At 38.5% G+C, this 12,222-nt stretch overlaps 1 protein-coding gene across 2 annotated transcripts in view; it reads left to right on the forward strand.

Annotated features, from left to right (window-relative positions):
• The window catches only part of matn4 (matrilin 4), a 49,579-nt gene that overhangs the window by 30,839 nt on the left and 6,518 nt on the right, over positions 1-12,222 (forward strand). For both annotated transcript variants that reach the window (XM_016993431.2, XM_062978877.1), the window contains 7 exons: positions 378-499; positions 1,605-2,174; positions 3,555-3,677; positions 5,503-5,625; positions 5,835-5,957; positions 7,937-8,059; positions 8,430-8,843. In XM_016993431.2, the coding sequence (XP_016848920.2) occupies positions 424-499; positions 1,605-2,174; positions 3,555-3,677; positions 5,503-5,625; positions 5,835-5,957; positions 7,937-8,059; positions 8,430-8,843 (1,552 nt within the window). In that variant the 5' untranslated portion in view covers positions 378-423. The remainder of the gene's footprint in view (positions 1-377; positions 500-1,604; positions 2,175-3,554; positions 3,678-5,502; positions 5,626-5,834; positions 5,958-7,936; positions 8,060-8,429; positions 8,844-12,222) is intronic.

Below are 12,222 nucleotides of genomic sequence, written 5' to 3' on the forward strand. Positions count from 1 at the left end.
GTGATACTGTTAAACCACAATGGGGCAAGGGAATATCCTTGAATTAAGAATACTTTGTGCAGTAGCTTGTAGCTTGTAGTACTGGGCTTTGCAAGGCTTTTGAAAGGATGTAAACACTTATCTTTCTCATAGTCTGTAGCTCACTGGAGACTGCTACTATTGCGCTGCTGTGATCTCAAACATATCAATTAGAGATTAAAACCTGTACAGTTCAACAAAGTTTATTTCTGCATAAATATTCTTAGGGTGGTTTTGTAGTTTTCTACTTGCATATAGGTAATCCAGACTGATACATTTCAAGTTGTAAACTAGAATGTACATCTTCACAAATATAGCATATGTTTCAGCAACTAACCAGCTATTATTTCTTTATTCAGAAAATCCTCTAGATTTCTTACTGAAATCTTGTCACCTTGAAATTGAATGATGAAGCTGCTACGTATTGCTCTTTTTCTTTTGCTTATCTTTACAACTCTGGAAGCCCGGCCAAAATTTTTAGGTAAGATACCTGCCAAAACTCTATTTGTATGTGTATGTGTAGTCATCACTGAATCCTTCATTAAAAGTTGTGGGGAATGATTCATGACCGGAGAGATGTAGAAATATGAGTAAATAAGGTAATGTGTTCTTAGTATTGCTGTTGTGTATGTGTGTGTTTTTAACAACAACAACAACAACAACAACAACAACAACAATGATGATGCTTTTTTTGTAGCCCACCCTATCTCCCCAGGGGACTCAGGGTGTCTCACAACATAACAATGGCAAACATTCAATGCCAGCAAAATACTAGTTCTCAATTCTTGGTTTGTAGCAAAACTACCCCCAGTTATACTGCATTTAGCTTATAATCTATAGTAGGAATGTTTTGAAAAAAATGCAGCCTTTCCCCCACAATCAGTTAAACATTTATTTCAAAATGAAAACCTGTTATTGGCCACATTAATAGCCATGACCTACAGCTCAAATGAATCCCTGAGTGTATTGCATAGATTTTTCACAGTAGAGAGAAGATAAGTTTTCAGCAGAGTGGGTAATTCAGTTTGATTCATAAGATCAAATCTCTCATGGTTTCATGCACTATGATGCAACACACCAATTTGTCACCTTTCTACATTCATTTTTCAGAAGTACATTAGGGCTGTACAAAATGGAACAGAACCACTTCTCAATCATTTTCATGCACTTCAGAATCCGTTTTCTTTCAAATTATATTATTTCAGAAGTGAGAGAAAAGAGAACTGGAAAATAATTTTATTCCCAGAAAAATCTTGTCCCTAGCTGCTTTTTTAAAATTTAAGGATGGTCAAAATTCAAATGGCCACTCTTTAGAAAATGCTATTGTTAAAGCTAGAAAAAGACATGCTTTTTCATAATGGGTGGAAAGTTTTTGCAGTAGCTCATTTTATTTAAAAAGGGGAAATGTGTGTGATTGAATATACAAATATAGTGATACCTACTATAATTTTGTTGTTTTTAAAAATATTACATATTTGAGGATTATTTTGAGTAAGTTTTAAGCAGCTCTGAGTGATGGTACTGTGTCTACGGATGTCAAGATGCAAACAACTCTCACACCAGATCTTTCCATTTTTCTCCACCAGAGAGTAAGTGTAAAACTGGCCCCTTGGATATTGTGTTTGTAATTGATAGCTCACGCAGCGTTCGTCCCTTCGAGTTTGAAACCATGCGGCGGTTCATGATTGACATCATTCACAACCTGGATATCGGCCCTAATGCCACACGGGTAGGAGTGATCCAGTATTCCAGCCAAGTCCAGAATGTCTTCTCCCTCAAGTCCTTTTTCACTCGGGCTGAAATGGAGAAGGCCATCAACAACATTGTCCCGCTGGCCCAAGGCACAATGACAGGGTTGGCTATCCAGTATGTCATGAATGTGGCCTTCACCACACAGGAGGGTGCACGGCCACTTCACAAGAAGATCCCTCGGGTGGCAGTGATCGTAACTGATGGACGGCCCCAAGACCGTGTGACTGAGGTTTCAGCTCAGGCACGGGCGGCTGGAATTGAAATCTATGCTGTGGGTGTGCAGCGTGCAGATATGAACTCCTTACGGGCCATGGCTTCTCCTGCCTTGGAAGAGCATGTGTTCTTGGTGGAATCCTTTGATCTCATCCAACAATTTGGGAAGCAGTTCCAAGACAAGTTGTGTGGTGAGTAATGATAGTCTGTGAGATTGAACTGGGAGGGATGACATGTCTCTCCCTTTGGGAAATTTCATATTTGAAGAAGCTTCTAAAGCATCCTTCTACAGTTTCAATGGTTTTAAAAGTAATTCTGGGAAAAGAAGCTCTTGATGGCAGTTATGTGTTATTGCAGGTATCAGAGTCAGAAGGAGTCTTGCATTAGTATCTTGCTTGTGGGTTTCCATTTGGGGCATCTAGTTGTCTACTGTTGGAAACAAGATACTGGATTAGTTAGAACTTCCTTTGGTTTAACAGTGCTCTCATAGTATTTTTCAGAAATATTCACTTCCTTTTATTTTTTACATTCTTGTGTATTAAAATAATAAAAATAATTATTATTTTGTATTAGAGCATGGAATTAAAATTTCTATTATTATTATTATTATTATTATTATTATTATTATTATTATTATTATTATTTCTGTCCTGCTCTATCTCTCTAAATAGAGATTCAAAGTGACTACTGGCTAGTACTAAAACAAAACCATATTTCATTTAAAACTAAAAAACATACAAACAATAATAATTCTAATTAACACAGAACGTACATAAGATAATCAAAACTATGATAATGCAAAATATTTTTGTTGTAGCACAAAAATCAAGTCAGTAAAAAAAAACCAAATTAGCATTTGTTTGTTGCATGTTCACATGATTTCTATTTGGTACAATTTGGAAGCTGAGCTGTTGATTTCTATGAGACAGTTTGAACGTACAAGGAACTATCCCAGGTACTGAATCTGTTTTGGAGATGGAATTCAGAATTTTGGATAGGTCCATTAAAGTTCAGGGGACAAAAATTAGATTCCCCCTACAGTGGAGTATATTCTATTGAATAAAAACTACCAGGTTCTGTTGGGAATGATGAATATTGAGTGCATAAGGTCCCTTACTTTGCCACGTGCTGTGTGACTCCATGGAGGAATAACCTCTGAAGGAGAGTTGTTCTGAAAGTCTTCTTGGTGGTATCAAAGGCAAGCAGTAATCAGTGCTACAGCATCTTGGTTCTGGGTTTGTTGCAAGATTTTAGGAGCCTTTGTTTCCAGATTGCAATTCTAGAAAGAAAATTATATTTGAAAAAGAATAAGTGCCCTTTCCAAATTGCTACATGCAGTTCTAAAAATAGAGTTCAATCCAGGAGCACCTAGTCCTCACATGGATATGGAAATCCTATTGAAATGGTGGACATCTTACCCAAAAATATGATAGTATCTTGCTATTTTGTTGGACGTAGATCAACAAAAACAGGTTATAATGTATTTTGTTTGTTTTCATGTTCATGTTTATGCTTTTTTCTCATTCATATGGGCATGTATGAGTTATAGTTTGCCATTTTATATTTTTCAGGTGTTGATATGTGCACAGAAATGGACCACGGTTGCCAGCATACTTGTGTCAGTATTCCAGGGTCTTTCTATTGTCAATGTAAAATGGGATTCAAGCTGAATGCAGATGGAAAGACATGCTCCAGTAAGACTAACAAAATTACAAATTTAAGATACAGCATGAATATGGGCTAGGGACTCTCTCCCTTTGCTGTCCTTCCACTGACAAGCAAAAACTTTGCAATTCTAGAGAAATCCACAGCAAGAGGGTTTTCACATTATTTGGTTGTTGTTTTTTTTATCTTTGTCTTTTAATAAATTTATAAATGCCTTCAATTCTATAGATGAATTATTTGCTTTTTAAAATAATGTTTTTTAAAATATTTTAGTAATATTTTGTATGTTTTTAATCTGTTTTGGTTCTGATATTGTATAAACTGTCATGGATCTCAGTATTGAACAAAAGGTGGGATATAAAATACAACAGATAAGCCCTCCTTTTTGTTCTAAATTTAGCTTAATCATCCTAATTACACAGTAGACAAAATTGATTTTATAAGTGTTGAAAAGGAAAGAAGTCATAAAATTCAATAATAAAGCATTTCTATAATCAGGATATGGCAGAACATGTCCCAATGTGTAAAGAATTTAATACTTTGCTATTAATTGTTTTAAAACTGAATCGTTAGTAGGCTGCCTTTAGGAGATTTTAAAGAATATTTTAATTGTGTTATATTTTTAAATCTTTGTTTTGACTTAATTGGTTTTTATTTGTTCAGCATCTGTGGGTTGGAACTGTCATACAGAATACCTTAAAAAATACTTGCAAAGAGATTAGTGCTAAGGGGAAAGTAAACCCAGAAATGTATACAAAGAATAGGAAAGTTGTGGCAGATTTCAGTATTCTGGAATCTACATTTGTTTTTACTGGAATCATAACATATAAAAAACAGTACCTAATACAAAAAAAGACTATTCGAATTATGGAATTCTGAGATCAAGAATTTGCAACTCTCAACCTTACCACACAGAAATTACTATAATTTACACTTTACAGATCGTTACTATAACTTAGGGTGGTGTGCAGGCATTTTACTTCCTGCTTTTGCTAATAAGACAGGAAAGCTTGGAAAAGATCATGATACTGGGGAAAATGGAAGGAAAAAGGAAGAGAGGCCAACGAAGGGTAAGATGGATGGATGGTATCCTTGAAGAGACTGGCTTGACTTTGAAGGAATTGGGGGCGGCAATGGCCAACAGGGAGCTCTGGCATGGACTGGTCCATGAGGTCACGAATAGTCAGAAACGACTGGGTGATTGAAGAACAACAATTGCTTATAAGAAGGCTAGCATGGTGTAGTTCACTACAACTCTGGAGACCAGGGTTCTAATCCCCACTCAGTCATGGAAACTCACTAGGTGACCTTTGGCAAGTCACACACTCTCAACCTCAGAGGAGGCCTAAGACAAACACCTCTGAACATATCTTGCCAAGAAGACCCATGATAGAAGCACCTTAAGGTCACCATAAGGTGGAAGAGACTTGAAGATACACAACAACCATTGTTAATAATTTAGGAGGCAGACATCCATGCCAATCAACTATAGGTTTCCAAGATATCCAGCAACAGACCCAGATGTACTGTCTGCCCACTCATGTTGGCAATTGAGTCTAATCATACTTTACTTTGTATAAACCTTACAGAGATTTAAGTTAGCTGTGGCTTTCTGCCAATATAATTAGTCATGCTTGAGCAGAGCTTTGAAAAATGGCTTTCTCAAACAGCTATTCCTCAAATCTTTCAGCCAATAGCCATACTGACTTGTGGATGTGGATAGTTGAAGAAAGTAAGATTTCCAAGCCCCAGGCTTGGGGTTTCTATTTTCAGTATTAACATAAGATTGTAGAAGATGTACCTACTCATCCTAATGTGATAAACCAAATTATTTATTCCCTGTTCTTTTTGCAGTCATTGATGCCTGTGCAGATGGGAGACATGGCTGCGAGCACCAATGTGTGAACAATCATGGTTCCTACACTTGCCGTTGCCGAACAGGCTATCAGCTCAACCAGGACAAGAAGACATGCAGCAGTAAGGAACCTCTATTTTCCTGTAATTGCAACTTTGAGCAGATGACAGTTGTGGAGTAGGCATTCTCAGTAGGAAAAAATTATGGGATGAAAGAATATCTTCCTTGCCATTCTGATCAATGGGCATTGAAAATGTATCTCTCTTAGACAGAGTGGTTTCCTGCTGAACATAATTTTTTCAAAATATTTCTTTGTGTTACTTTCTTTCAGTGATCAATTTTTGCAGTTATGGCAATCATAGCTGCCAGCACGAGTGTGTTAATATCCTGAATGGACACTATTGCCGCTGTCATGATGGCTATACCCTGCAAGCTGATGGGAAGTCTTGTCAGGGTAAGTTTTCACATGTAAGGCTGTGTCACAAGACAATACCGTAGGTTATCTATTTTCACAGGAGTTAGGGGCAGGGGAGCCCTGTAAAAGTGGGAAAACCATGAATTAAAAAAGCCTTATATTTTTAAATCTAGGATAACACCTCTCTAGGAATCTTTAGGTCCTTTAGCATGACACTATAGTCAGTTTCTGCTGGAGGATCTATAAATCCCTGGAGAGCCCCTGGCTGTTAGGAATTGTGGGAGTTGAAGTCCAAAACACTTGGAAGGCCATAGTTTGCCCGTGACTGCCCTAGATAATCTACTGTGACTCTATAATCAACTTCCAGAGGGTTGGGAATCACAGATGTTGGGAGTAGCACCGAGGGACCTAGGGATTCCTAGAACATAGAATTGGAAGAGACCACAAGGGCCATCCAGTCCAACCCCCTGCCATGCATTAGTCATATCTATGAATAATCAAATTTGCAAAAGTTAAACTCATAAATGTGGAGGGCTGATTGTATATGCAGAAATGATGCATATACACTTAGAACCAGTCCAATCTCTTTACATGGATACTAAAAATTAAGGGAAGAATAGAATTTAATTCCCTGTTAATGTTCATGTTTCAATGTAAACCTATGAAATGTCAGGAATCTCTTGTAAATTCAAGTAAGCATAAAAGAGGTTCCTGACAACTTTGTACAAAGTGTTAGGGGAAAAAACAAAATTGGTAAAGTGTGTGTACTTTAACCACAAATACCAAAATGTAATAATGTTCTATGGAATTAGACTCTCATGAACAAGGCTTCAGTCCTCCCTTCTCTTGATAATAATAACAGTACACTCCATTTATATTTCACTCTATCTCCCCGGAGAGATTCAGAGCAGATTACAGAACACAAATAAGGCAAACATTCAATGCCTTTTTTACACAACATACAGTACATAGACAAAGGTAAAGGTCTATCCCCTTTTTCATCTCCGGCATCTGTAGGCAATGCTCAACTCCGGCCATGGGGAGGTGCTCTTGCTCCATTTTCCATGCGAGGGGCCTGTTTTCTCTGATCGTGTTGCCGGCATGTTTTGCATATCTACACTTTTACCTTCCCACTGAGGCGGTACCCATTGATCTACTTGCATTGCATGATTTTGAATTGCTAGGTTGGCAGAAGCTAGAACTGACAGTCAGGCGCTCACCCTGACTCATGGCTTTGAACTGCCTACCCTCCGGTCGACAGCTTTCCTGCAGCTAGTGGTTTAACCCACTGTGCTTCCCTTACCAGAGTCTCCAGAGAATGGTGTGGGTTTTATGTAAGAGTGATTAATGTGTATTTTACAGAAATGTTTTAATCAGTATCTTTTATTAACTCAATTTTACTGTGTGTCTGTAGATTTTTAATATAGTATTTGTGTGTTTTAACTGTGCTGTGGCCTGCCTTGAGCCATGGGCAGAGGCGGGTAAGAAATACGATTATTATTATTATTATTATTATTATTATTATTATTATTATTATTATTAAACATTTTTGGAGTTGTGTCATAAGCTTTCTGTTTCAAACTTCATTTAGGATTTTATGAATATAGTAGGTATGCTATTCTTTTTCTATGATGCTTTGTTTTTTTCAATATTGCATTTCTCATTTTTAGTATGAGAAATGGCCTCCTTTTTTTGCAGCAACTCCACCACCAACAAGATACTTAGAATAAAAGTCTTTCAGATTAGATAATCACCAGCAGCACCTATTCTGAACAGGTGATACTGGTTTGTGCTTCTATCACCATCCATAGCATAGAAATTGGTCATTTCAGATGGGTAGCATGAGTTGGTCATTTATAAATTTTAAAAAATAATTTGAAGATTAGAATGTTCTTATTCTCTTTCTTATGAGAAACCTAAGTCATTTTCGTTGTTGTCTACAGTTATGAATTCTCTGACTAGCACAAGATGATATCTCCAGTAGATCTCTGAAATCTTTCTCATGGTTTGTGTTTCAGCCAGTGACCTTTGCAATAGCATAGAGCATGGATGTGAATTTAAATGTGTCAGCACCTCAGGCTCTTATCACTGTGTTTGTCCAGAGGGTCAGCAGCTACAGGCAGATAAGAAGACATGTAACAGTGAGTATCAAGGACTGGGTCTGGTATGGAATAGCAGGTAGCTCCTGCTATCTCCTGAAAGTCTTCACAACCAAGGCATTTCATGAAACTATCACCACCAATATTGTCATCGTTTCTTGTAGATCTTGGGCAGTAGTCATACAGAGGGCCAACTTTAGACTATCAAGAACCTTTCAGGAATAAACAAAGTTTGGGCGTTTTAGTTATCTGACTACATCTCGTAGGAATTCCCCAGACAGTTTGACCATGGTGGAAATTTCTTTGAGTTGTAGTCCAGAAAATAACACTTCTAGCCACTGGAAATTAGAGGCTGCTTGCTCAATATCCATAATGTCCTTGTTTTTGCTTCTCTTTTCTTCTTGGGCTATAGAATGCAAAGCAGGGCACATAGATTTGGTTCTGGTGATTGATGGCTCCAAAAGTGTCCGGCCTCAGAACTTTGAGCTGGTAAAGCAGTTTGTGAACCAGATCGTGGACTTCCTGGATGTGTCCCCTCATGGCACGCGGGTGGGGCTGGTTCAGTACTCCAGCCGAGTGCGCACAGAGTTCCCTCTCAACAAATTCACAACTGCAGCAGATCTCAAGAAGGCAGTGCAGAGGGTGCAGTATATGGAGAAGGGCACCATGACTGGCTTGGCTCTGAAGCACATGTTGGAACACAGCTTCACTGAAGCAGAAGGTGCCCGACCTCTTTCCCAGAATGTGCCAAGGATCGGCCTTGTCTTTACTGATGGACGCTCTCAGGATGACATTTCAGAGTGGGCCAGAAGATCAAAGGAAGCAGGTGAGGATATGACTGGAACATATGACAATGGTCTGATACATCCCTGTGTTGACCAAAATGTATTTCCCACATACTTCTGCACATGAACATCTGTCCGAATTTCTTTGACTGGTACTGCCTGATCAGATCCTGAAGCATGCACAATATATTACATTTGTCAGTTTGCTTACATCAGTGGTGGGAAGCATGGTCCTCTTGATGTTCTTGGATTGACCTTTCAGTTATCTGCTACCATCAAGGATTCTGCCGCTGAAAGTTGCAACTGCCATCTGAAAGATGATGGGAATTTGAGGTCCATATGTTCCTCAGGTATGATCTAGTTATGGAATGGTCAAAGTCCAGATGCTATTGGACTGTACTGAACTGCAGCTTGCAGAATTCCTTGCCAGAATTTCCAATGGCTAGGGACTCTGAGAGCTGTGGTCTAAAAACATTTGGAGAGCAGTACTTTGACCAGTTTAGATCTAGACATTAGTTTACAGTACTCATGCTGATAAGAATGGGGTTACCGAGTCCATATTTAACTTTGTTGACCTTAACTGAATTGTGCTATGATCTTTACTATGGAACTAATTCAATTCATTATTTATTATTATTATTTAATTACTGCATTTATATACCGCTTTTCTCATCCCTGGGGAGACTCAAAGCGCTTTGCAATATAATAAGGGCAAAATTCAATGCGAAACATACATGTGAAAACATAACAAACAGATCAAATCATAAACAATAAAATAAACATCATCATGTGTACTTACAGAACAACTCAAAAATATCAAAATTAGAAATTTAAATATATAAATAAAACATTTAGGACATATTTACTAATAGATCTAATATTAGTAAACAGTTAAAACATTAAACATAAAAAGGCAGTTTGCAACAAGCCAACAGGGCTGGCATAGTGTCTGAGTCAGAATGTTTAAGGTGCTGGCCAAATTAGAATTATTATATTGCACAATTCCACAAGTTAAAAAGGACCTATATGGGTTTGGTTGCCTTCCCCCTCCCACACCCGCCTCCTGATTCCCTCCCCATAATGTCCACCCCCAGTCTTTATTCCCTCCCAGAGATTCACAAGTCATCACAAATAAGGAGTCCTCTGGATACTGTTTAGGCACAGGAATGCAGCCTAGGTCTTCATGGGGAGTATAAACTGTGGTAGTTATTTATTGTTCTAATGGAGTGTATCATCCTAGAAAAGTGGTGACTGTCAGCACAGCCAGTGATCCTGGATGATGTAGGGAACCACTGATTTATTCATTTATTATTTAGAATTTTTCTACTTTGCCTTTCTCTGCATGCGGACTCAAGGCGGCTTCTGATATAATATTATTATATCTACTCTTGATGGCACTGACTGTCAGGACTCTTTCACAAAATCTGATACTTAGGTACTTCTGTGCTGTACATGGAAAAGATTGAACCGTATCTGCACCTGATTTTGGAAGCCAGGCATGGTCAGCCCTGGTTAACACATGAATGGAAGACTGCAGATAAACTCCAGGTGCTTGAAGACTTTATTTCAGATAAAGGAACTGCCAAATCAATTTCCGAGTGTTCCTTGCCTAAGGAAATCCTATGAAATTTATTGGCATAAGTCAGCAAGTGACCTAAAGGCACATACACACATAAAATGTGTGCTCTGCCATGAATATATGCTTTCTTATTTCTGTTGCATTTTCTCTTTCAAGAAATCTGATCTGGCCTAGATCCTCTTACTCTTGACAATAATAATGGCAGAGTTTGGAAAATTCACTTTATTGAACTACAATATTTATATTCAAGAAGTTGTAATTAAAAAAAAAGCTGTATGGATATATAGATACTAATATAATTATATGGGTATAGAGATTTTATATTTTTGTAGAACTGTCATAGATTTCCTGGGAGTTGCAGTTTTTTTGATAGTGTTGAGAGTTCAGTTACAAATCCCTTCTTTCTTCATTGTAACATTAGATGTGTCCCAAGGTGAGGCTATGACTGTTTAACCCAGTTGGAGCTCTGTGGGGTAGATAGGATCTGAGCCATTGTGTAGGCAGACTGTCTGGGATGGCAGTGTCTACTTTTCATGGCTTGGCCAGGGCAGCTTGGCCAAAACAGCCTCCCCCAGCATTGGCAGGCAAACCAGGAGCTTGCTGGAGCATTCCAGCCAAATCTGTGTCTATGTTTCTGGGCAGTGTCAGGAATTTGTGGCTAATTAGCAAACTCTCTGGTTTCCTGCTGTTATTGCCAAAGGGAAAATGCATAGGAGTTTCAAATTACCATGCCTAGGAAAACTAAGGCTGCTGTTTTCCTTTCTAGCCAGTTACTGAACTTCAAGAGGCAAAGCGAATGTTTTACAGCTAGGGTTTTGTAGTTAAATCCAAAAGAAAAGGGGTTTGGAAAAGTTTGCCAGTGATATGCCTGGAAATCTTCCTTCTCATTCAAGCTGGGGGTTTTTCCCCAAATATAGTTCAGTCATTTGAATTGAGACATTCTAGTATTGTTCTTCCCAGTGATAGGAATAAAAGACTAAAGTAGACCCACAATATAAATGAAGCTATACTTTACTTGATTCTGAATTCTCCATTCCATGATTCCTTCACTCTGCCCTTCCTTGATATCCTAATTAATTTCTTAGGGGCTAGGGCATTGCTTGCATAGACTCAGCTGAACTCAGTTTATAATGTGTTTATTCCTATTACATGTAATCATATTTTCTCATCAAAGTGCAGTTTAAAAATTTATTTATTTATTTAAAACATTTATATTCCACCCTTCTCACTCCAAAGGGGACTCAGGGCAGAGCACAACATATATACGGCAAACAATCAATGCCGGAATATAAAATAAACTATATATATATATATATATATATATATAAACACTGAAATCAGTTATCTTCACATTAAAACCATTATTTAAAACCATCACAAGTCAGGCGTACCATATCCGGTCAGCAGGGTGAAATTTCCTATTGCTGCCATTATTGCACTGCCCCAAAGGCTGGTCCCACAACCAAGTCTTTTATCATCCTTCTGAAGGACAGGAGGGAGGGGGCTGATCTAATCTCGCCAGGGAGGGAGTTCCATAGCCAAGGGGCAATCACTGAGAAGGCCCTGTCTCTCGTCCCCGCCAATCACGCCTGTGACGGTGGCAGGACCGAGAGCAGGGCCTCCCCGGAAGATCTTAATCTCCGCAGTGGTTCATAGAGGGAGATACGTTCGGATAGGTAAACAAGGCCAGGGCCATTTAGGGATTTATAGGTCAAAGCCAGCACTTTGAATTGTTCTTGGTAGCTAACTGGCAGCCAGTGGAGCTGACGCAACATGGGAGTTGTGTGCTCCCTTGGCTGCCTTTCGTTCAACTATTTGAAGCTTCTGAACAGTCTTCAAAG

The sequence above is a fragment of the Anolis carolinensis genome, chromosome 4, assembly GCF_035594765.1.
Source record: "Anolis carolinensis isolate JA03-04 chromosome 4, rAnoCar3.1.pri, whole genome shotgun sequence".
Taxonomy (NCBI): Eukaryota; Metazoa; Chordata; class Lepidosauria; order Squamata; family Dactyloidae; genus Anolis; species Anolis carolinensis.